The 26,115-nt window shown below is 44.1% G+C and overlaps 1 protein-coding gene across 1 annotated transcript in view; it reads right to left on the bottom strand.

The window, feature by feature from the left end:
• Nucleotides 1–4,217: 4,217 nt before the first annotated feature.
• The window catches only part of TENM4 (teneurin transmembrane protein 4), a 334,278-nt gene continuing 312,380 nt past the window's right edge, over nucleotides 4,218–26,115 (bottom strand). Inside the window, exons 25-28 of the mRNA XM_065729933.1 lie at nucleotides 21,009–21,305; nucleotides 18,100–19,714; nucleotides 14,009–14,151; nucleotides 4,218–6,017 (exon numbers count right to left, since the gene is read on the bottom strand). Of these exons, the coding sequence (XP_065586005.1) occupies nucleotides 5,259–6,017; nucleotides 14,009–14,151; nucleotides 18,100–19,714; nucleotides 21,009–21,305 (2,814 nt within the window). The 3' untranslated portion in view covers nucleotides 4,218–5,258. The remainder of the gene's footprint in view (nucleotides 6,018–14,008; nucleotides 14,152–18,099; nucleotides 19,715–21,008; nucleotides 21,306–26,115) is intronic.

Below are 26,115 nucleotides of genomic sequence, written 5' to 3' on the forward strand. Positions count from 1 at the left end.
ACAATGCCTGGGAGCAATATGGGGCTCCATTCCCCCAGAAGCTGTTGGAAATTCACAGAATTGTAGGGGTTGGAAGGGACCTCTATAGATCATTGAGTCCAATCCCCCTGCCAGAGCAGCTCCCTAGCCCAGGTTGCACAGGTAGGCATCCAGGAGGGTCTTGAACACCTCCAGTGAAGGAGACTCCACCACCTCTCTGTGCCAGTGCTCCGACACCCTCATTCTGCAGTCACAACTGATTTTACTGAACTGTAGAGATGAATATATATATATCTGTTTTATTGATGACAAAACTTGGAATCTTTCAGTATAACAGGGGGGTTCAAATACCTACGTATTTAGCAATGGTGACAAAAAGAGTGATTTTTAAAGAGATGCTCAAAGGTGTCCACTGGAGGACGTGGATGCTGTAGGACAGAGGGTGCTGAGTTCATCCCAACAAACCCAACCCCAGTATGTTCCCATTCCCAGCTCCAACATGCAGCCCTTTGCCACCAGCAAGGGGAGACAGAGGAAGAAAGGTTTAACAGAAAAGCAATCTTTTTAGCTCTACTATTAACATTGTGGTACTCATTTCTTCTCCCTGTTTAAAAAGTGGCAGAGTGAGCAGCCGAGACCCGTGGCCCTGGTTTCAATTATGCTGAGAGCAGATCCAAACAGGCTGCTGTGCTGTAAATATGAGGGGGGCCCTCTCGGTAAATCATAAAATTGAATTCTAAAATTTCATGTTAAGAGCCTTGTCTTTGCATAATGGATTGCGCTGCCATCTATCACGGTGACACTTACAAGTCACAGCTGAAGAAGTACTTTATTAGAATTTTTTTATTATTATTTTTTATTTTTTAACCACGTTGATTTATTCTAGTTACACTTTCTGTATAATAGACAGAGCAGAATCTCACCTGGTTCCCTATACTCAGTAAAGCAACTAAAGACATATGACAGAAAAACCCCTCACTGCTTCCAACCTACAGCCAGAAGGTTCCTGGGGATGGCTCCCAAACATCTGTGGCTTTAAACCCAAATCGAGCGCTGGGATCACAGTGACCTTCGTTTCCTCAGCTCCTGCCTGATGTCATTTAGATTTGTTGTACCATTTTCGTGGTGCTCTGATCAATAGCTGTGTTGACACAGATATGACAAGCCCTCTGGTCACCACTGCTTAATGATTTTTCCAAGCTCTGGTCTTCCATCAAAAAGGACAAACAAAAATAAAAATAATGAAAAAAAAAAAAAGAGCTCAGAGGAAACAAACACTGTGGCATTTATTACGATGCCAAATTAGTTTTGCTCTGTCCAGGTTCAGCATGCAGGATGTTCCACAGATGTAGAGCCATCACAGCACCAGCTTGTGTCCAGATCCAGTCAATCCCATCACTGGTACATCTACAAATGAAGCACATTTTGGTACCAGCAGTGGCTATGGAGGCTTGGAGCCATCAGCCCTCAACTACCACTCATTTCAGGGCCGACCAATGTGTGATGTTGGGAGTTTCTCCTCTAGCTTCATTCCCAACCCTTCACACCACTCTTCAGTATGAAGATACTCCCAGGAGTTCAAAGTAATTTAAGCCAATCCTTTGCATTTTGAAGGGGTTCCTCCAAGTCGAGCCAGGAATGCATATAAGGCCAAAAGATGCTCCATGATTCCCCATAGCAATGGTCATGCACTTGACTGGCTTTCAAAAGTGCATCTAGAGCCAAGGGATATGGGGTTTAGCACAGTGGGATTGGTGTCCAAAGCCTTTCAGAAGTGAAGCATCCACTGCCCATGAGTAAAGCAAGAAGGATTGGGTAGCCATGATGTGGTCCTGTGGGGAGGTAAATGGGGTTGTACAAGGGCAGCGTGGCTAGTAGTTCAATAGAAATGCTTTGTGACAGCTTTAAGTAGTCCCTTTCTCAGTAGGGCCTGGCTCAGCACTCATTATGTTATAGCTTCCTCCTTAAAGTTCCATGGAAAAGTAACAGGGTTCCATAGAAAAAGCACTTTTCATTAACAAAGGGGGAAAATTAGACTCGAAATGTCTGTTACTCGTTTCACTGCCTAAGAAGAGTGGAAAGGCTGAAGGTTTCACAGAGGATGAAGTTTCAGAAACAGAATCACATCACCAAAAGACTTTCAGAGACCTCTGGGTTCCTTTGGCCCAACTTCTGTTCTAGTAGGGACACCTAGAACCCTTCCCAGTAGACATCTTCGGATATGTTTGTATTCTGAAGAGACATCCTTCTTTTTGGTTAAAGGCTTTGATAAATCAAAGAATATTGCAAATATACATATACATATAAAGGTGTTTTTTCCTATTTTTTTTTATATGTGGCCCGTAGTTCCACACAGGGTGCAGGTCTGCAGAGCTTGGGGATGCAGAGAAGTGCCTGCACTGTTGTGGGTGGGACCATGAGACTCTCAAAAAATGGGTGAGCTCCTTGAAGTCATAAGCTCGTGTAATAACCTGAAGAGTCTGTAAGGCTGTAGAGGTGCCATCTCAGGCTGACAGTGTTTCAGTAGGACGTTTTCACACTTAGATCTCTCTCCTTGACAGTGTGGTTTGTTCTTGCTCTGTTCCTGCTAGCACTGTAACGCATGGATGGGGATGGATGTAGAAGCACCACTTCTTTTGGGATCCACTTGGACAGGAGCACTGGGTAGGATGCACACTGAACATTTATGCCTTTCTGTTCAGCTTTCCGTAGGTCTCTTTCTGCTCCACGTGTGCTCTTTTTGCTGCTCAAAGCCACCACAAAGTTGAGGAGCTGGGGGAATGTTGGTATATCCCAGGGTGGGTAGCTGGGCAGCCCTGAGAAAGCAATGTTGCCTCTTCTGAGTGGTGGCTGCTGTTTGTTTGATGTTGCCCCAAACCTCACCACATCATCCTCATATCAGCTGAGGCTTACCAAGGGCTCTATTCCAGCAACACAAGTGGTGAGGCCATGGCCTATTCACCAGACCTTGCCAAAACCCTGAGAAGAGCTTCTGCTCCCACCTGTCTCTACCAGGGCTGGGTGCCCTTTCTAAGCCAGCTGCCTGTGATTCACTCCTGCTAAAGAAGAAAGGTTGCACGCTCCAAGGGATGGAGGAGAGTAGGATATCATATATGGCATCAGCAACATCACCCTTGCTGCAGACAGGAGAGACCACCAGAAATTCTGGGCTGTACCAGTGAGCGGCCCCAAGGAGGGTCAGCCCTGGGCTCTGCAGCTGCCAAAATACAAAAGATGATGAAGTGAGGGAGGAATAGTCTGCTGGGGGAATTTCCATCCCATCCCTTTACTCCTGCCAAGTGCCCACGAACAGAGAGGCAAGGCAGGCAGAGCTGTCAGCCAGCATCTACAGAGAAACTGGTATTGCATTAGGGTTGCTCACATCTCGCTGCTCAAGCAGTGTATGCCCAACATGCATTATCCTGGGGGATGAGGCTTGCTGAGAAGTATCAGGCTGGGGTGAGGATGCCAGCAGTGGTGGCTCTGAAGACATGAGTTGTAGAGTGCTGAGCAAAGGAACAGCCTTGGCATAGGTTCGCATGTCTCTGCAAAGCCAGGAAGAAAAACACAAAGTGGATGAGAAACAAATAATAATCATGACTGAGATGTTCTCAGAGAGGCACGACGAGAGCTCTCAGAATCAGGATACACACACATGTCAGTGTGATGGAGATGCCTGTTTAGGACCAGGGTTGGCTGCCTCCAGCCAGAGCCCCAGTGACAGGTGGGCAATGCTTCTGCCTGCAGGAATGGCCCCTGGCTACCATGGGGCTGCTGCAGGCAGGGAAGAGGATGCTCGGCTCATCTCCTTGTTCCCTTGAATTTCAAGGACTCTTGCAAATACCAGAGCACAGAGGTTATGTGAATACAAATTACATTAGCATGCCAAGTAACTCTGTCAGCAGTTTCTTGTTAAAGCACTTGGTCCCCTCTGTAGTGGGCATTTCCATCCAAATTCCCCCCTCTTCACTGCTAACAGTCAACTGGGCTCTCCATTAAACTCAAGCTCGTGTGAAAAACAGTGAGAGGGTTTACTCCGGTATTCTCCTTCTGGTCCCACCATGCACAAGCTGTTACTACTTATTAAACATTTTAAAATCCCTGCTGCCAAAGTACCCTAGAGACATTTATCTGCCATAGTCATAAATGACTCGCCAGCATGCTACTCAGAACTGCATTTCCCAGCCAATAAACACAAGCTCCAGAATCAGGAAAAGCAGTGTTTGGCTTGCTCTAATTTTCAGTGGTATGTCACTGGGATACTATAACTACTTTTAAATTCAGGTCAGCTTCCTAAAAATTAACTGGTTTTATCAGATACAGCACAGTGGACTGTTAAACACGTAGCCTCATGTACTCAAACACTACACATTTAATGAAGTAATGCCATTAGCAAATGTACAACATGGGTGCATTAAATCCACCTATAGAACAGCTCTACGTATGAGAGAGGATTTATTTTAGCTTTTCTCAATAGAGCAGGAGTCCCTTTCTTGGCTTTTGCTAGGTTTTAACTAAAATCAAGATTTGCACACACATAAAAACAAACAAAAAGTATCTACTCTCATAATAAAAAAAGACTGATTTTTTTTTCTTTTTTTATTCCAGTTCAGGAAGGAAGAGAATCATCTTGCAAGTTAATATAATCAGCTCCTTCGGTTCTATAATCTACTTCTGCTCAGCAGGAGCCCCCAAAAAAACACTTCAAGTCCCAAGTGAAACGTGAAAACTACTTGTAACGTCTCTTTTGAGGCACATGATTCAGACGGTCGCTTTTGGAGTTCAGGAATCAGTGTCATCTTCCTTTTCCTTTCTTCTCAGGAAGAACTCTCTGGCACACCGTGGGCTCCCCATTTTTTGGGTGGAAGGCTATCCGTCCCTGCCCCACATCAGAAAAGGTTAGGATGACACAAGTTAGCACAGACTCCCATTTCTCACTTCACACCTAAGGACGTACGTTGACGACTCCCCACTTCAAATTCCTCACAAAGGGGAAAAATAAAATGGACAAGAGACAGTAAATTTCACTGTGATCACACTACGGCAAAATATTCCTTCTGTTCATTGCAAGAAACGTGTGAAGGCCAAATTAAAGGGGAAAAAAAAGTATGCTGCATGAGTTACAGTGCAACCGTATTATTCCTTCTCTTTCTAATTCTCCTCCCCCCCCCCCCCCACCTTGTTCAGTTTAGAAAAAGGATTGAGTACAACACAGTCAGGTAAGTGGCCACAAAAGAGTAGCTGTCTTTGGCAAGAAGTCACCGTATCGACCCTCTCTGTCACCTTCTGCCCATTTCACTCTGTCTCATGAAGTGGATGTTGTTGGCGCTGTCTGAGAGTTCTGGGTACTGCTCCACTGAGATCACAAAATAGCCGTCGTAGCCCTGTACCCGGCCTGTGTTTAGCACTTGCTGCTTCTCCCCTTCTGTCCACGAGCGAATCCCCTCCTCCCCATCCCGCAGTCTCTGCTGTTCCCGGGCCCAAGCTTGGGTGACAGCGCGCTGCCGGGCCAGCTCCAGGACGCGGGCCTTCTCCTCGTCCAAAGTGGTCCCATAGCGAGTGTTCAGACACAGCGCGCCGTACTGCAGCTGGATGTCCGTGTAACGTCTAGTCCTTCCACCCAGCACTGTGTTGATCTGGGACACTGTGACGTTGACGCCGTTCTCCAGGGTCCTCCGCCCTCCACTGAGGCCTAAGATGGACAAGTCTCCCTCCGACGGGCCCTGCTTGATGAAGTAGTGCGTGTCCACCCCGTCGATGGTGAAGTGCAGGTTCTCTAGGTAGTGGGCATTGTTCAAGATGGCTGCGATCCTCCGCCCATCCTCGTTGGCCACGCTGATGATGTCAGTGGCCACACGTCCGTCCTTCATGGCAAACTTGACTCCTTTGCCGAAGATGGAGCCTCCGGAGGCAAAGTTCTTGTTCTTCTTGACCTGCTGGCACCCAGCAATGCTGGAGCTGTAGATCCGTTCAAAGCGCTCAAGGGTGACGAAGGCCTTCAGCTGCTTCTGCACTTCACACTGGATCCCTAAGATTGACTGAGAACAGAAAGAAGAGAAAGGTGAGTTAGAAGGAGTTGCCCGATGACCTGAAGGCATTATTTAACATCGTGGAGACCAGCAGAATCATAGAATCATTGAATTGTACGAGTTGGAAGAGACCCTTCAAGGCCATCTCATCCAAATCCCCTGCAATGAGCAGAGACACTTACAGCTCCATCAGGTGCTCAGAGTCCTATCCAGCCTGACTTTGATCATCTCCAACAACATATAATGAAGAGTTCCACATTTTTTTTTCCCTCCTCACCTTTTTTCGATTCTTTGTAGTGATTCTGTTGTCAGGTTATTTCCCTTGATAATGTTTCAATAAATGGAATTGTATTTACACTTATGGACTGAAGGAGGAAAAGGGAAAAATGAGTTCCTCCCTCCAGTGAGGGTCTAGTTTGGACTTCGACAGATAAGCTATTATTTTGTGCTTCAGTGTTCTCCATCTATAAATAAGAAATCATTCCTAGAGTATCTGGTGGCCATTATGATTTATAGAATGCTTTGAGGTTTCTGTGTCTAAGTATCAAAGTATTAGTAACAGTTCCCTCAATCTTGATTTCTGCTTGTGCCACCTTTCAAAGCCCTGCACTGCAGGTATGACCCTCAAAATTGCCATAACCCCTCTATATCCCATTCCAGCTTGGCCAAAGGAGGTTGTTCAAAACTCAAGGAGGACCCTAAATCCAACTCTTTCCTGCAAACCCTCTACAATGTTCCACACCTTTGTTTGAGTATTGGCTTATACTGAAGAAAAGCTGCAGGGATATGACAGCCTGGATCATTTGTAGTCAGGTACAATACAAAGTCACTTTTGCTGTTAGCGTATAATGGAGCAAGCACAGAGCGAGTCAGCAGCTCATCATTACTGCAAAATGTCTCTGGAAATGCTCTCATCAATTCACGGCAGTACAGTCATCTTACAGACCCCTGCTCATGAACAATTATTTGCTCAAATTTCACAAAAGCAAGAGGATGCTACAACAGAACTCTCCTGGCACTGCCAATGGCTCAGTTCAATAATGTAATGACATCCAGGATTAAAAATAGGCTACAAAGAAAAGTTTGCTGCACTTCAATTATTTTGAGGAAATTTAACATCCGTGAAGGGTATTGCCTTAAACAGCCCACGTGCTAAAGGTTCACATCCTTCCCTGGCTGTCAGAAGACGATTCAGTACAGACATTGCAGCGTGGACCTCTTTGCTATGATTTATAACATGGTGGGGGAAGGGAAATAAACCCTCACTTCCATGATGGCCATTTCTAGGGAAAAATTTCAAAGCGATGGGGAAACAGAATTAAGGATTTAGCATAATAACTCTCCTGGTGGTTGTGAACAGTTTGCTCTTTGGTGGAGAAAACTATAAGGGAACATAGGTACACAAATTCAAGGACATATTTTGGGCTTATTCAAGTTAAAATACTTAAAACCAAAGATGGACTTTTATTCAAAGTGCCAGGAAAGATGGAGAAATCCCCTCAAATCCCCCTCTCCATTGCTAGCACAATAGCTGGAGAAGCAATAGGAGCTCTTTCTGGTTTTCTCTGTGCTATCTGTGGGGGATCTCATGCACAGCCTAGAGAGTGACATAATTAACAGATGGATGGGAAGCCAAGTCGAGCTCCCCCACCAGATGAACAAGAACACCAATTATGCAAAAGATGGACATAATTAATGTAGATGTCACCATGATGGACTTAGAACAATTAGGTTTCTAGGCTCCATGAAGCACACTCATAAATAAGTGTATATTGCACACCCTTGGTTAGGCATTTCATCTTCAGATAAGTTTAAATGGGAATGTATTTTTCTCACATGTTTCTCATAAGGTTTGACTCCAGGTGATCCTTCCCTACCACCCAAGTGTGCCATGTTGCTCCTCTAGCTTGCTCAGTAACTTTTACAAACAACGTTGTGTTGTCACTCTAAAATGTTTGGGATTCTAGTGATGACAAAAGCTGTACAGCAAAGTATAATGGATGATGTCCTAGGGTTTGCCATTAATTCAGGAAGGCCTGTAGCCTAGTTGACGCACATGGTGACACAGAAGGTGCCACAGCCAACAGCTGTGACACAATTTACCTTCATCACCATCCACAGCCCACTGCTTGGGACCCTACGGTCTGAGTTCTAATTTTTCAATTTTCATTTTATGTTCAAATATTCTATAGATTTGAATTTAGATCAGCAATGGTCCACGGCAGAAGAAAATAAAGATTCTGAAAGTCTTCTTTCTTTTTTTCCCCTCAACTTATGGCACATTAATAGAATACAGGGCCTTTCCCTTTGTCTAATAACAAGAAACCTTCATGGTATTATGTGAAATGATACAATTTCCACAGCTCCGTTGTTCATCTGGATATCATTTAGAAAGAAAATAAGCAGCACTCACCCCTCTCCTGGCAGGTTTAATGGATTACACATGAGCTAACAGCAATGCACTGTCACTTTCTGCCTAAGGACACATAGGCAGGACATTTGTCGGTCCTGTCTGCATCCATCCAGGACATATCTCCTCGGTACAGGGAAAGCACTTCTCCTGTTGTGTGCCCACCTGCTCTGTGGATACACCACTGACAGGCTGCAGTGGGTGTACAAAACTAGTACACGTGGTGACACCTACATCCACAGGCCTTAGACTTCAGTTCTAGCCCCATGCAGTGGTCATTGGAACAGTCCTTTGGGCTCCACTGAGGAGTCACCCAAATGTGGTGCCACTTGTTGTTTTACACACTACAGGGAGCCCCGCTGGCCCACCACTTGTTGCTTTAAAGTGGGGCAGGTCACCATTCCAGTAGTCAAGAGGAAGGTCAGGAGGCTCTGCAACACCTCAAATGGCACCAACAAGGGATGCTGCAAAACTCTGTTGGTTATAATGGAAGTCTCGACGCCAAGTTCACAGGCAGAGACCTAAATGTTGGTGTCTTAATTTAGAGCAAAATCACATCCAAATGGCTTTCCAAAGGAAACTGGTTACAGGCCCTTTTAAATCATGATGTAGGCTGTCCCTGTTTTTTGTTATGCAGGGAAATATGGGAACAGAGGAAGCAGGAGAACACTCACAACGTTGTAATGCTGAACATCATCACTTAACTACTATAAGAGCAAAACATATCTCTGTTATCTTGAAAATGAGTGCAGGATGACTTTGAAATGACTTTTTAAGTGCATTTCTTTGATAAAGGAATGTATTTGGGAACAGTAACTTTTTATAAAGAAAAGCAAGCTCATTCAACAGAAGAAAAAATACTCAATTCAGGCAAACCAGGGCATAGCTAGCTGGTATGCTCTGCTGTTAATATAAAGGGGGTGGAGGCAAGCAGATTACACGCAGTTCAAAGAGGCAGTGTATCCCTGACTTTGAAATTACCATTTCTGTTTCATCTTAGAACTCATTTTAATGAACTGGAAGGGAAGGGAAACAGAAAATTTCCATCCAAGGCTGCAGTGGTATATAGTATTCTCTAAAAAAAAAAAAGTCACTGCTTTTAGCTACTATAAAGGAAGGCATCTGTAAAATCAGCATTAAAGAAGAAAGAAGGGAATTCATAGTTATTGTATTTCAATATTTGTTCTTAGATGTGAGTGACAAATAGGCTGGGTTTGCTTTTCCTCACAGCCTCTTTTAATCAGATGTCCTTAGGTGACATTTCGCTTTATCTAGTAAAACAACTCATTGGAGAGAAGAGAACGACCTTCATCATTGCTGCTGCACAGAGCTCCAGAGAACGGCACATTACAGAGCTCTCTGAATAGCCTCTTGCATTCTGCCTGCACCTCTTGAGGATTCGAAATACCACAGCCAGATCTTATCATCTGTTGTTTTTAAATACCGCCTTCCAGTGCGAGGCTGTAAGCTTTGATTTCCCATTGAGGATCCGAGATGTGCAATATGTGAATACATTTCCAAGTTTCTCTGTGTCCCCTGCCATTACACACAGGTAGGAGTTTCTCTTACTGCCATGTAGGATACAACACAGAAATTCAGTTCTTTTAAAATAATTGGCCCAAATTATAACTCCTTTCCCTGCTTTTGAGACTTCAACTCTCTTCCCCACATCACATTGAGTGAAAACTGGCTAAAACATTGGCAAAAAGTAACAAGTGGCTGATGGACAGGCATGGAGATGGCCCAAGCCCAGGACAAAGCACATCCCCATGAATGATGAGCACTGGCAGAGCCAATTCCTCAAAAGGGAAGGAATGTCCTCAGAAGAGGCCGTGCAGAAAGCCCAGCAGAATGCAGAATGACCCCAGAATGCTGCTCCATAAGGGATGTGGGAAGCTGGTCCTGCAAAGAACGGCACTCTTCCTGGAGGTACAATGCTTGTGGGGTGGAGAGAAGGGCAGATAATGTGAGGTTTTCAAGAACCATAGAGATCTGTCACTGAGGGATATGGTTAACAGCCATGGTAGGGAGGGGTTGGTGGTTGGACTATTAATGATCTTAGAGGTCTTTCCAACCTTAGTGATTTTTGATTCTGTGATGTAGCTAACAATACATGCACTGCTTCACCAACATCCCACCTTGCAAATAGAGCTGTTCTGGCTCCAGCAATTACCTGACAGTTCAACAGGACAAAAAAGGAAGGGGGCAAAAAAGAAAAAAAAAAAAAAGGCAAGAAATTGGATTCAGGTGCACCAGCTCCACAATATGCCAGGGGTCACCCAACGTCCCCTGTGGCCAATAACACTGAATTTGTTCAACAAACAATTTAGATACAGCCTCGTGGTTGCAGGGAGGGTGGGGGGAAAATGCTGCACTACAGTGTATTGGATTTTAAATGTCACTGCAGAGCTGCAGGGGGTTAGCATGAGGTTTATGACATGCTGAGCTGGTGGAGGTTCAATGCCAGAATTATCTTTCCCATCATGCAGCCCTGCAAGGCAAGGACCAAAAAGGTTTGGAAGGAGATGCTAAGTCCCTCTGGTTATGCACACTGAAGAGATATGATGCAGCCATTTGCAAGGAGTTGGCTGCTTTGCTGTTGTGCTCCTGCTATTCATTCCTCTCTGATAAAAGAACCCACTCAATCTGCTGGCTGAGGCTTTGATCAGTGGAGCCAGCGGAGTAATGCACATTTTCTTTGGTCTATCACAAGGGGGGATGTGACCCAGAGAAACTAGAGTTTGGAAGAAGCAGAGATGAGAGGGCTGTGGCACATCATGCAGAGAATATCCCTGGATTTCAAACAGAGTGGGCATTGCCCAGTGCCTTGTCCAGGCTACTTTTAAATGATTAAAGGTCTTCAGCTTCTTTCAAATGGTCTGGAAAGCCATTCTGCAGGGTGATCAATCTCATTAAATGAAAGTATTTCCTGAGCTTCTGTTTAACTTTAATTTCGTTATTTGTCACCTAAGACTTTCAAAAGTTTGTATTTTATTCCACCTAATGGAATCGTTAAGGTTGGAAAAGACCTCTAAGGTTCCCAAGTCCAACCCCAACCCATCCTACCGTGCCCACTGACCATATCCCTCAGTGCCACATCCCCATGGCTCCTGAGCCCCTCCAGGGATGGTGACTCCACCACCTCCCTGGGCAGCCTGTGCCAATGATGCAGAGAGGATCAGTATGAAGGAGTTCTGACTGTTTCTGGGACGTGTGTGTGTGTGTGTGGGAGGGCTGGGAGTAAACAGGAGTGAAACACCAGTGTTGGATGTGCAGGTAGGTTTAGGAGAAAATGGATCATATGTTCAGGGATTATATGTGAATGAGTTCATGTTATGCAAATATGTGTCTACAATATGCTGGGTGTGACAGAAAGGAATTCTGCTTTACAGCATTTGAGAGCCACTTGCTATCACAGCATGATCCTGCAGCTGTAGACTAAAATACAAATGCTCGTGTTTTGTTGCTGTCATAACACGGGGGAAGAATATGAAACAACCTGCAACAGTTAAATTCCACTTCCAGTACTGTGAATGGAAAGTGACTCATCTGGAAGCACAACAGCTGCAGAAAGCCCTTTATCCACCAAACAGGTCCCTACACAGAGCTCACTGCAGCTTCTTGGTTTACAGACCTAAAGGGGACAGGGAGACTTCTCTCTCTATTGCTCCCTCAAGCAGATTCACCTAAAACGGGTGGCTGGGAGGGAGGGCTCCTTGGTTTTATTTCCAGCTTCTGTACGAACAAGTGTCAGACTTCATCTCAAGCTGTCAATTAAATTACCTGGTTATACAGTAAGCTAAGCAGTAATACTGAAACGGTATAATAATAACAATATTATTACTATTAATCTTTGTATGTGTTATTATGTACTGCACATAATAATTTACAGGCAGCCTTTTGTGCAGCCTCTGAATGAGCAGTCCCTGTTCGCCTTCTCCCGCACAGCTTTGCCTGGGGAGATGCTGTGTCACAGCAATGAGGGGGAGGAATCCTGAGGCTATTTCTCCTTACAGAAATTGTCTCTGTTAGCACTTCACTGTTTAATCTAAGGAAGAGCAAAGCAAAAGAGGAGTCTGAGATCCAAAACACAACTGAGCTCTGAGGTTTTCAAGCATTAACTCAGCCAGGGTATCAAAAGGCATAGCTCCTTCTGTCCCCTTCTATTATAAAGTGATATGTCTTAATTTTCAGAAGTTGGACTTGATCCTTACGGATCTCTTCCCACTCAGTAAGTTCTATGATTCTATGATTAATTTAAACCTCTCTTGCTGAAGTTGAAGCTGGTACATTTCAGTCTGTCTTCCCTGCTACTAGCTCAGTACCATGCTGGGCTGACGTGACCATTTAATTAATTCACAGTATCTTGTTCATACCTCTGAGTGATACCTTGGGGGCTGGGGAAATGTGACACTGTATTTCACCTACTGGTTTAATAGTATATGTAAAGGACCTCAAGAATCTGCTGCAGGACAGTGAGATTTCAGTGAACTCATAGATAAAGAACCCAGGAAGGCAGCTGGGATAATTTCCACTTGCTACCATTATCATTTTATTAGCAGAGACGTTAAAAAGCATATCCTGATCTCCACAGACTGATGCCTCACAGCTCTCATGATGTTTGAATACACAGCAATAGCAAGCTGGAATGTATATCCTAAAGGGAACTCAGTCAGAAGAGATAAAATATCCCCAGACTAAAAGCAAGCAAGGAGAGGAAAGAGCATCCTGCGAGGGAAATTACTTTTTCAAGGTCATACAACAGATAAGCAGTAGGTCTGGGAGTAACCCAGGACTCTCAGACCCTGACCCAGTGTGCTAACCTTTAACAGTGCCATCTCTGTCTTTCAGCTGAATAACTCCCACCAGAAAGAGAAGGAGAAATGACTGGGCTGTAAAAGCTTTTTCTTGCTGATTCTGTCATTGAATTTTGTGCCAGCATTTGGCAGAATGGCTTGTGATGCAGGCCTGATTTTAGAAGCATGACCCACTGGTTTGGGATTGAATCCAGACAGGTAAAATGAAAGTTAACTATAAGCTAAAACTTCTTTCTGGGAAGACCCACTACAATGCAGAAAAATTTGGGACTTGTTTTTTTTTAAGATATTTTGAACCAGATTGAAGATGACTACTATTACCACTACTAAAAACTGTAGGAAATGATTCTGTGCAAAAATTTGCTTTTATTTGCCTCCAATAATCCACGATGCAAAAGCCTTGACCTTCGTTAGCAGTATGTGATAGGATAAAAAAAAACAAAAACAAAACAGTAATGCATTACTTCATTGAGTGATTACCAGAAAATATCTCAGGAAAAAAACACAGTGGCAGTAAAGAACTTAAAATCATCTCATCATAGAACTGTTTGAGATGGAAGGGACACTTGGAAGGTCATCTAGTCCAACCTGCCTGGAGTGAACACGATTATTCAGTGAGATTTCATTACTGTAATGGAGAGAGACGAGCTGCTTTGGATTAGCTCTCTCTTAATCTGGGAGCACAGGCTGATAGAGGCTTTTTTTTACAGTGATTGCAATTGGATACTTTGCTGATAAGGGTGTGAAATATGGTATGTAGTTGCATGAATCACCTTGCTGTTATCCCATTCTTGGGTTTTCATCTGCGTGTGGATAAGCTCATACGATGGCTCCATGGCATCCATGTCTGGCTTGGGGTATCCAGGGATGACGTTGTGTAGCTGGAACCCAAAGGTGAGTAACCAACTGTTGACATCTGGAAAGAAAAAGAAGCACAAATTAGATATCTGATCTCTCAAGAAGGGTTGCCCAGGAGAATGGCACAGACGAGGACCCTGGTACCTGGCACTGCAGCAGTCAACCCCAAATGATGGGTGCCTACTTTATGTAACAGCTGTAAGCTGCTGTCCTACACAAAAGAGGGATCCCTGGCACTAAAGGGGATGTGATGGAAAACTGAGCGATATGAGACACTGAGGTTTAGAATAATAGAAACATAGAAATCATTAAGATTAGAAAAGGCCTCTAGTCCAAGCATCAACCCATTCCCACTGTGCCCACTAAACCATGCCCACATCTCCATGGCTCTTGAACACCTCTGGAGATGTTGACTCCACCACCTCCCTGGGTAGCCCGTTCCAATGCATCACCCCTCCTTCTGAGAATAAATGTTTCCTAACGTCCAACCTGAATACACTCCATTAGATATGGAGCATATTTACTTGACAGGAGACTAGAAAATCTTCCCTGATTTTCAGATGCACTGCTATTAGGAATAGCAGCTTGATGTTGACCTGCTGGGGGAGGCCAGCTAGCTCCTGGATCTGCTTGTGGTAAGCACTGCTTCCCTCTTAACTTCAGAGCACTTCATTATCTCACCTTGTTTGCCTTCACTGGACTCTAGAGAAGGACACACCTGCTACAATCCCCAAGCAAGATGGTGTGCATTTGGCACGCAAATAGCAATTGCAAGAAGAAGAGAGGTATGGAGGTAAAGTTTAATATCAGCTCCCAGGGGTTCTACATGTTTTGTGTGTTACTGAGATGATGTTAGTGATTGCTCTGTTCCAAGCTGGAGTGCAAGGGGCTTGTTTTTCATTTTGCTAAGCTGAATAAACATTGCTGAAAAGAGTCTGTAAAAGGGATCGAATTAAAGAATCAAATATACATCTTTGAATATTTTTTCTTTGTGTCCCCTGAGCCTAAATGAATGTTTTGAAGAGCTGGTTGGAAAAGAAATTATGGATGCAAATAGCAAATAAGGCACTTCCAGATGACTGGAGAACCAGCAGCCAAACAATCACACTATCTGCTGCTGGTTTTCTTACAGGCCAAAATGTTGGGGTTGGGCAGATGTCCAAAAAGCCCTTGCAACAGCCCATGTGGAAGGAGGAGGATCTCTGTAGTAAAAACACTTCTGTTCATTCTCTGTACAGATCGTTTTTGAAGTGTCTTTGAAACACAGGGACTGGGGGGAGGGAAAGAAATTAGCCAGCTTCCAACCCCTTCTCGTGCAAAATGAAGAACTTTCATGTCCATATTGTGGATCAGGTGGTCAGGAGAACAATGTAAAACTGTGAAGGTCAGCACTGGTGTAAGAATCATTTCCTGAGCACTTCACAAACGTTAAGAAGGGCACAGGACAGGGATGCTGAGCAGCAGTAAAGTACGTAGCATTTCTGGAAGGGCTCAAGGCAGGCCTTTTTTTTAATATTTCTCACAAAGCTGACTTTCAAAACGTTTGCAAACAGGAGTTTGTTCTTTTTGGGAAGAGGTGTTGCAATGCCCAGAATAAAAATAAAACAAACAAACAAAAAAAGAAACACCCCCCCCCTCCCCCCCACCATAGCAGGAAGGTGTGGAGCTGAGAAAACAGAGGCGAAAATATTAATTTGCCAAGAAGCAGTGACAACTTTTTTGACAGAAAAGTACATTTCACATCGCATAGTATTTTTCAGCTACAGTAACCCTGCCAACACATTTCACAGTAAATTCATTTGAGGGCAAAGAAAAAGAGTGCTTAATGCAGACACAAGTAATGGAAATGTCAGTTCAATCCATCAGGATTGCTGAAACTGGCAGTAAAGCTCTGTGCCATGAAGTGTACAATCGCTAAAATACTCATGTTTAACAATGGGCTTCTCAAAATGTAAACACCTGCTTCTCTTGCTCTCGCCTCCACGTGTCTCCCATTTGCACCCACAGCCTCAGAACCCTCACATTTGGAGAGCAAAGTGTGCATTGTTTGGCTGTGTCCTGGGAGCTGAGCTTCCCTGCGGGACAGAGAGCGGCTCCCTGTGCCTCAGCCAGGTGTGACCATGGTGATGAGGACACCAACATCAATGCTCCCATCCATTGGGAGCCTGAGAGCTTCAGCAGAAAGGATCATTAATGTTGGGAAGATCAATAAGATCATCCAGGCTGATCATATAAGAAATGGCAGATAGCAGCCAAGCGGCACCGCGCTCATCCCAAATCTTGATCTGTTTCTTCCATGCTCATGAGGGAGGAGAAACTTATGTATTTGGCCTCCAAATTCCTTCAGGACTAGAGAAAGAACTTGTAAGACAATGGAAAAAATTATTCAGTGCTTATGAAGTCTTAATGTATTGGATTTGGGCATCTTGCTGCCATGATCAGAGCTGGGTGGGGAACTGCCTGTTCCAAGAGAGCATCTGAAATTTTGTCCTGTCTGAACTAGAGCAGAAAAATAAAATATGTCGTGAAGTGGCTGTTCAAATAATAGATTAGTTCAAGATGAGAATTTCATGATAAGACCCTTTATTTGGATTTTGACTCGTCTTTCTGTTCTAGTCTCCTGTACCAAGTAGGTTTGGAAAGGCTGAAAATCAAAACAGAATTTATCTTGCAGATTATTTTGGAATTTTGCATTGAGACAATTTCAAGAGCTGTGAGAAACATTTCTGCAGAGAAATCTCTCAGGCTCAACCCTCTCTCATGAACACATTCCACTTTGACAAACGAGCTTTTTCTTGATAGGAAAAAATATTTCAAAGTTTAATTATGCCACATTTAATTATCAGAGTGAGGACAACACACAGCGCTTTAGTCTGCATCTTTTGGCATATTTTACTTTCCTCATGGCATCATCTTCCTAGCTCTGGAGAAAACTGCATTTCATTAAAAAAATAGCAATCTAATCCTTATTATTGCAGAAGAACCTGAAAGCATGGACGCTAATGGTCAGAAAAACAAGCTGAATAAAACAACACAGGATTTTTATTTTGTATTTTGTATTTTTTTATTTTTTATTTTTTTGCTATTAAGCCAATACCATAGCTTAGGGAAATGCAAATATTGTTGTTGCATATGGATAAGTTGTGACAGACACAGCAGGATCATTTAAAAATTAACTGTACCTCCTTAAGAACTATGCACATTTGATTTGTGACTGCCACCTGGTTTTCCAATGGGAACTGTAAGGAAAAAAAAGTCCCAACAAAACAGTTTTCTAAAACATTACTGCAGTGTTGCAGAAAGTATGAATGTAGGATGGACATTTAACCTACAGAATGATTTTTTGTGCAAAGGACATACCTAGAGTTCATATTTGTGCCATTTTACGAAGTCCCTGGGGAAGCAGCTCAGAGGTTATGTCAAGCTGTTGGGCTGGCATGCCCTAAGATCTGGCCTTAAAGTCTAGAGCACCTGTTTTTTATTGACTTTTAACAGAAACTGTTAATTCCATGGAGCAGATTAGCTTTGAACTACATGGCTATTGTTGTGTGTTCTGAAATGGATGGCTACAAAAAAAGGTTTAAGTCGCTGTTGTCATTCTGCTAAAACAAATCTGCGTGCCATTTGTTTAGTTGTACACAAATCTCTAGGCAAAACTGTGTCAACAGAGCCGCCCCTCTCCAAAGAGGAAGGTTATCAGGATATTAATTGGAAGCTAAACTTGGGATATCTGAGGGAACAAACAACGGGAAGCAATGTAAAGATACTAAAAATCAAGAAAGAGAAAAGGAAACAGATTTGGGAATTACAATCTCTGTTTACGCTAATGAATTAAACATGCCCTCAACCACTCTCTGACACAGGGGTCAACTGGCAAAGAAAAGCTTGTGTCCGTTATGCTGAACACTAAAAAACCTCATGGTGACAGGGAAACCAAGAGAGAATCCTATTCACCAACGAACTACAGATCTGTTTGCTATTACGTTAATTAATTTAAATGTCTTACCTGTCATGTAGCATTTGATATCCTGAGAGTTGCTAATGGGATTATTGTTTTTGAACATATACAGGTTGAAAGGCATGATGTTATTGCTGCTCAGGTGCTTCCACATATCATGGTCTGGACTTGTCCACCGACCTGCTAGCACATCATAGTCTCTCCGTCCCATGTGGATGAGCTTTGTGAGGGGATCATACAGCCCTCCATGGTAGCCGATGATGATCTGGAAGTTGGGATTGGTGTCCATATAGATCTCCCCATATGCTGTGTATAGTATCTGCTTAATCATTAAGCCAGTCCCGCTGAAGACAGCCAGAGGAGTGCCAATGTTATCACAGGCTATGTAAAATTCATCGCCACTGCTGAGCTCCATTGCAAAGAGGTGGCCTTGGAGATCATAATACAGGGAAGTGATCTCTGAGCTCGAGTGGTTGTACAGATGGGTGACCTTGGTTGGGTTGGTCAGGTCTGCATAGAAGAACTGCAAGTGATGGCCATGGCTGGTTTTGCTAGAGACTCTCCTTCCTAGGCCATCATAGCGGTACTTCACACTCCAGCCACTGGCTTTGTTGTAGGCTTTGATGAGCAGACCGGCTGAGTTATACTCAAAAATGTCATTGCCTCTTTGCTTCAGGAAGCCATCTTCATCCATTTTGTACTGCACATCTCCCAGTCTAGTAATCCTATCCCTGAGGTCATATCTGAGGGGAGTGAGGCGGGCACTATTCCCCGGACTCAACAAATGGAGGTTTCCATTTAGATCATAACTGTAACGCCACAGTGGTTTGTCATTGATCGACACCGTCTGCAACTGGCCATCAGCATCATACTCATATGAATACCTAGTTGTGTTTGCATAAGGTCCAACCTTTAGCTCTTTCTTAACGACTCTCCCCATGTTGTCATACTGCACAGTCATCCAGTACATGAGGGACCGGAATATCTCGTACTGGACCTCCTTCATTCTGCCATAGGCATCAAAATGTTTGGTGTGAGTCATGACAGCGGTGGTGATAATCTGGTTGATATCATAGTAAATCACTCCAAATTTACCAAATTGCTCAGTTTTGCCTGACACGTCATCATACCTGTAGAGATCGATGGGTAAAGGTGTCTCATTGATGACTGCTTGCATGCTGGTCACCCGAAAACTGTTGTCATAGTTATAGTCAAAACGTGCATTCACCATGCCTTCCTCAGTGAAACGGAAAATCTGTCGATCAATGAGGGGTCCTATCTGCCTGTATCTGATGGTACATGTGAAACCCTCATTCTGCAGGTTTATGGTCTTCAGCATGCCAGCAGTTTCATCATAGGTGAAACTGATCTTTGTGGTGTCGTAGAGCATCTCGGCTAACTTGGACAACTTTCCATACTTGTAGATGACACGTCTCCCTGTCCCCAGGTACAATGTGTGGAGGAGCTGCTCATCCTCTGTGAAATCCTGAATTACTGAGGCGTTGCCCTCTGGGGGTCGGTAGATGTTCCTGTAGTAACCAATGGAACGGATGGTTTCTAAAGTCTGCCGGGCAACGTTGGGCATGGTCACCGATGACAACCGGTCATTCTTATCAAACTCAAAGATGTACTGTCTCTGGCTGTGAAGGAGCAGCACCATGGACTAGGTGAAAAGGAGAAAGGAATAAATTGTAATACTGGTTCTCAGGCAAAATTCGTCTCAATACTAAACAAATCTGCAAAATTCTCCAATTCAGGGAACAGGGCAAGTGAGATAAATCCATGCACACAGTGTGAAACAGCATGTGACAGTATACAGCTGCATGGCCCATCATGTAGCCCCAAGCAGGATAGGACTGGAGGCAGAAGCAGCTATTGCAGTGAGGAAGGTCAAAGTTCAGAATGCTCATCTGTTCAAATCAGTTCCACATAGCTGTCTCTACTCAAATTCTCCACACCAATAGCTTTTACAAACCAACTAAATAAAATGGGTAGACAGCCTCGAACAATGCTTGAAGAAGTACCCTCCTGACATCTTCCAATGGCCAAATAGCTCACTGTGTCTGCATACCTGTGGCAGTGGGATTGGAACTTAATGATCCTTAGGCTCCCTTCCAACCCAAGCCATTCTATGATTCTATGATCTTCTATTACTCACTTAACCAAACTTCTGCTACCATGCTTATTTCATAGTTGTTTTTTTTTTCCAATCTACACGGATTGTATAACACAAGGTGCAAATCAACACTTTCTTCTTTTTAAAAGCTACGTTACTGCAGTTTCCTTAAACTGATGTAGGGATAAGCTTTATAGAAAACTCATGGATAAAAGTATCAGCCCCAGCTATGCAGTAAGTGGATCTATGGGACACTGAGTAGTGTAACAGTGAATAATAATACCAAAAGAAATGAAGTCCCATGCCAGTCTGCACGTGCAGACTACAGAAAACCCTGCAATGTGTTTACAACAATCTGTCTGAATTTGTGCCTGCTGCTTCTTATAACATGTACTTCTTATGATGCAGGAACGGGTTACTCAAAGGAGTGAGAATGTCAGCATGTGTGAGTTGTTTTCACGTGAAAAATCCTACTGGAAGTCCCTATTGTTTACTCCTCTGACTTCACCTGAAGATATTTCATATTGCAGTTAGCTCAGCACAAGAATGCTGTGCCTAAAAATCAAATGCCAAAGCTCTACAGGATTTACAGGATTAAGACATGTTCTTAGTGTGACTGGGAAAGAATACTGCTGTCAGGGGTATTTTTCACGCTATTTTCAGCTGATCTGTGATAGTTTGGCTCTGAAGTTCCTATGTGTCTTCGTGTGGGCAGAATACACACAAAAGTATTGTACCACAAGGCCCAGTAATTAGCTGATGTGAAGTAGCACAGATGAAATCAAAGGACTAAAGCTCATTTCCACCAAATGCACCGCCAGCGAGCAGTAAGAGGACTCACCTTCTCCAGGTAAGTGTAGCTCCATGATTTGCCATCAGCAAAGATCCTGGATATAATTCTGCCAGACTGATCGTACTCCATCCTTTCTGACATCGTGCCCCTCTGAATGCCTGCAATGTGTCCTCCAGGGGAATAAGTCACATTGACCCCATTGAGTCTGCTGCTGGGTGACCAGAGGCTGGGCCTCCCTGCCTGGTCATAGAGGATGCGGAGCGTGAACTTGCGGTGGTCGTCATAGATTTTCTCTGTTCTTGTCACTCGATCGAAGTCGAGGGACAGCAGGTTTCTGTTGTGTACCTACAGGAAGGAGGCAGAGAATTAGGAAGCTGGAAATTCAGTTACAAAGCCTGCTCTTGTTTCATCAAAAACCTTTTTAGATCACACTCCAGACTATCCAGGTGTCCATTGCCTCTGGATAACATTTTCAAGACCGAGTGTTGGCATAGCAATTCTTGACTTTAGTGAGGGCAGAAGCAGAAAAACTTCTGAAATATCACAGTGGTGAAGGAATATTGTCCATATCCCAAACCTAGGCTTAGGACTGATATCGCAGATGTGGTGTAGACCTACAGAAGATGTAATGATAAACTGTTGCAAGGAATATTTGCAAAACGCTCTGCTTTAATTAAATCATAGAGTTGTAGAGACATCAAGGTTGGAAAAGACCTCCAAGATCATCCATTCCAACCATCCACCTATCACCAATCCTTCTCCACAAAACCATGCCCTTATAACAATCTGGGATTATACAGATTTTGCTTTCGTGGGAATATAAAATAATAGAAAAAGAGAGTGTTGTGTCAATATGATTGAAAGTTGAGCTTTTCTCTGACTTCACTGCATGCGTTGGAGGTGAAGTCGTCCACCTGAGATGAAATACGGAGGCTTTGAGCATGGCAGATGTTACATAGAGCAGTGATAACTGGAGTTTGAATTTCATTGTCCTGGGGTTATTCTGTGTTGCATAATTACACTTCAGTTACCTCCACTGCTTCTGCATTTCCAAAGATCAAAGGTATCTACTTCAAAGGTAGGAGAAGGAATACATTTTCATTGACAGATTGTACTGCACAGCATTACAAAAAGGACCTGATAATACAACTCATGTTTAGCTGCATGTGCAAGATTTATAAAACCACATCACTGCAGCAGCAGTATATTGCACAAGGATGAAAACCCCACGTTCCCAGCATGAGCTTGCCTGTGAAGACAGCTGTTTCTCCATCCCACCACCTCTGAACCTTTTTCAGCTGGTGAACCTCTTTTTTCTCCAGAAAGGTCCTGTTGTCAATAAATCAGAGTTTTTAGGTTGCTTAGGGTGTTCAGGATTCAAGCAAAAATAACCTTATCCTACTCTGGGTAAAACCAACACTCCTGACCTCAGCACAGCCCTCAGCCCCAGGGCAGCTTTGATCTTGGCTATTACTTTAGGAGGTATAGTGAATTCCCACATGATGTGGAGTATCTGAGAGCTCAAGAGAAACAGAAAGGATGTGGTAGGGCCAATGGAGAAGAGTGCTGAGTTCCATGTGAGACCTGGTGGAAGGGGAGAGAGAAAGGGAGACTGCTGCACTCTCAGTGCTCAAACCTGAGGAATGGGAACACTGCAAAGTCAGATGTTAAAAGGAGTCTTGGGAGTGGATGGTGGAAGAGGCAAAACCATGGATGGAAGAGGCGAAACCATGGATGAGGCCAACTGAGGCAGAAGGAGTTGATGCTGTGACATTAAAGATGATGTAAGAGGGAGTAACTGAAAAATTATTTTCAGTTTATGAATAACAGCGACAGAACAGCGGTATGCCTTGAGAAAAAAGAGAATGTGGAAAGGTAGATAATGCCCCAATTAAATGTGCTGCAGTGTTTAAAACAGAATGCAAATGGCAGCAGGAGAAAGGAAATCAGCCAAAAGCCCATTGTAAGAGGCAAGTTGGGAAATAATTAAAAAGGTATCAAAACTCTAAGTACAGATGCACACGTGTAAGCAACGGAGCAATTTGCTATCTCATAGGTACTTGCTGCTGTAGATACAGAAACAGAAGTGTCAATTGCTTGAAAAAAAATTAAATAAATAAATAAATAGAAGAAAAGCAGGAAGGAATAACATCTCTGCCTTCCATCTATTCACAGAACAGCTCCAGCCCAGCATCTGCAGCTCCTTCTGCTCCTGGTCTCTGCCCAGGGAGCTGGAAAGAGCTATACTGCAGGGCTGGGACAGCAATTCGGGCTGGAAGTGGCCTCCCTGATCCTTTTGCCAGCAGCAGTGCCATGCACTGCCTGTAAGGACCAAGTAACAGTGGTCCCATGTGGAGCCAGGAGTTGGACTCGATGATCCTAATGGGTCCCTTTCAACTCAGGATATCCTATGATTCAATGACAACAGGTCTCAGGGTAGCTCTTAAAGTCAGTTCAAACCTCTGTATCCCATTACGGGTGCTGTAAGTCACTCCACCCTCCCCACTCTCTGGTAAGGGATTTCTGTGGGGCTCGTTGGAACCAGTCTCCTTTTTTGTCATTTCTTTCTTTTGTGATTTATTTTCTCCTCTCTCCAAACACAATTTTTCCATCGGAGTGCCAACAGCCACCCCTCCAGGGTGATGGGCAAAGTGAACCTGACACTGCCAGATAGCCTCTGAACAGGGGCTAAATCTTCTCATCTTTGTTCAAGGGCATGCCTATAACAGAAGTGAATTTCCTGCAGGAGCTCTGACAGGGCTGCAGGCTTCAGTCCAACGAGCGTGTTTTACGATGAGCAGCTAAATAAGGGGCCATCCTACAGCCCAGAGTCCTCCCTCGTCCTGGCAAGAGCTCTGCAAAGCTTCTGCAAAAAGCTTTTGTCCCTTTGGAGTATTTGACAAAGCCTGTGATCAGCACAGGACTGAGGGAGAGTAAATGTTAACCCATAGAGTACTTGACCTCCCTCTGTAGTTGGTAGCCCCAAACTTACATTCTACAGCACATCCATTTGATCTCTTAGTTTGTTCTGAAAAAGCAGGAACACAAACGTGCCAACACCTCTGATCTCTCCAATGTTTCCTATGGAGCTCCTCCAGCTTAAATTAGAATTAAACAGCATGCAATGATCTCTCTGGGTGCACAAGAGCACAACAAAGGAAGATTTCTCATAAAAAGGCAATGACAACCTCCAGCAGAAGAGTGCAAACAATACTTCAGCAATGAGAACTCCAGGAGCCAACAGTGTCTGCATGGTAAATGGTTGCCTACAAAGCAATTTCTTCAGAGAACTGCTATAAAATTATTGGGGTGGGCATATCCGAGCATCAGCTCCTTGGAGAAGATCTGGAGATGACACAGGGCCATTCTTATTAGTGAATATGCCAGGAACATTTGGTGGCTTATCCAATGAGACCCCTCTTGTCACATTGGCTCTGGTGACTCTTTGGGACACAATGTCTTGGTACCACTGTCGACCTGGTCTTGGGAAAAAGGAACCAAACTACAATCCAGTGATTAAATTAATAAGACAGCTGAGGCAGCAGCTCTGTCTCTGTTTGCTGTCCTATTTGCTTCACTGCCAGAGATTATTTTCCATCCTTCCTTACTGAAAAATTCATGCTTGTTAAAAAAAAAATAGCAAAAGGAAAGAAGGAGATCTGTTCCTTGGAGTGATTTATCTAATGGTCACTACAGATGGGATCTGTGCTGTTGTTGGCCAAGGAGGGGTTGAACTGGTGGCCAGACAATTAGCAGAAATATCTCGCTGCTGTGTGGATGGATCAGAAAATTGCAGTTTTTCATAGGAGGTGAGGAACCAGAGAAGGTAAAAGGGCTGCTTTGATATGTTTGTGCTGCTTTCATAGAATCACTAAGGTTGGAGAGGACCACTAAGATCATCTAGCACACCTTCTTCTTGAACGTCACCAGGTGTGCTGACTCCACTACTTCCCTGGGCAGCCTGTGCCAGTGCATTAAAATTATTTCTAAGAAAAAAAAAGTTCCTAACATCCAACCTGAAACTGCTGCCAGGATAAGTGCAGCATCACATCAGCATTGTTGTGAGTGGGGAAAAGGCATTGGGGCAGTTCTCTTTGCTTCATCCACAAAGGCGTCCTTGCTTTGTGCCTTATTCTTGCCATGAAAAACACCTGCACTGTATTATTTCCTAGAGTGGTTTGAGGAGGCTGCTGAGAAATTGGCCTTGTTGTGCCAGGAGCTGTTTGAGCTCATGGCAACATGCCATCCGTCCCCTGAAAATATGACAGGAAGGGTTAAAACTCATAAAGCATGGATGTGGGTGATGAGGCCTGAGGGGATGCTGGTTGCTGGGGAACTTCACCTTTCAGGTTGGATATCAGGAAAAAGTTCTTCACTGAGAGGGCATTGGGTGTGGAACAGACTCCCCAGGGAAGTGGGCACAGCCCCAAGCTGCTGGAGCTCAAGGAACATCTGGACAATGCTCTCAGACACATGGTCTGATTTTTGTGTGGTCGTGTGTGGAGCCCAGAGTTGGACTCAGTGATCTCCACGGGTCCTTTCCAACTTGGGATATTCCGTGATTCTTTGATTTTGCAGGGGCCATGTGCTGCACTCCTCACTTCAGAGACCTCCTGGGGAGATGTGGGACCGGGTGAGCTCTTTCCCCATGGAGCACCACGGCTTTGCTGATGTCTCATGGGAGCAGTAGGGTGAAGGAAAGTGGTGATTTACTCACGTATAGCAGAAAATGCTCAAGTTTCCCCAGACGAATAAAAACATGTTGAACTGAGCTTTGCTAAGCTTCTCCCTTGCCAGAGAAAGCAGCAATTACTGGCGCGAGGGGAGAGGAGAACATGACACGGAATATGTTAAATGCTGAGCAGCCCCCAGGGAAGCAATTAGCACCGTGTAGGTTTATGGCTTAGGGGTGCAGATGCTGCCATGCAGGTACAGATAGGCTGCTTAAAACTCCTCTTCATCCTCAGATGCTTTGAACCCCTGAACAGGGCCATAACTGAGTCCTTCCATGATGTAAGGTGCTCTTCTGCTTCACTAGGAGCAGGAACAGCCCCCAGTAGGCTCAAAATGTGAATAAATGCTGGCAGATTTATTGGGACCTAAGTAAGAGGCCTGAAAATTCATTCTGCAAGTGCTTTTCCAAATGCAGCGCAAT

This window comes from Cyrtonyx montezumae, unplaced genomic scaffold (genome assembly GCF_038088225.1).
Source record: "Cyrtonyx montezumae isolate F1298 unplaced genomic scaffold, pur_monq_1.0 scaffold_12, whole genome shotgun sequence".
NCBI classification, from domain to species: domain Eukaryota; kingdom Metazoa; phylum Chordata; class Aves; order Galliformes; family Odontophoridae; genus Cyrtonyx; species Cyrtonyx montezumae.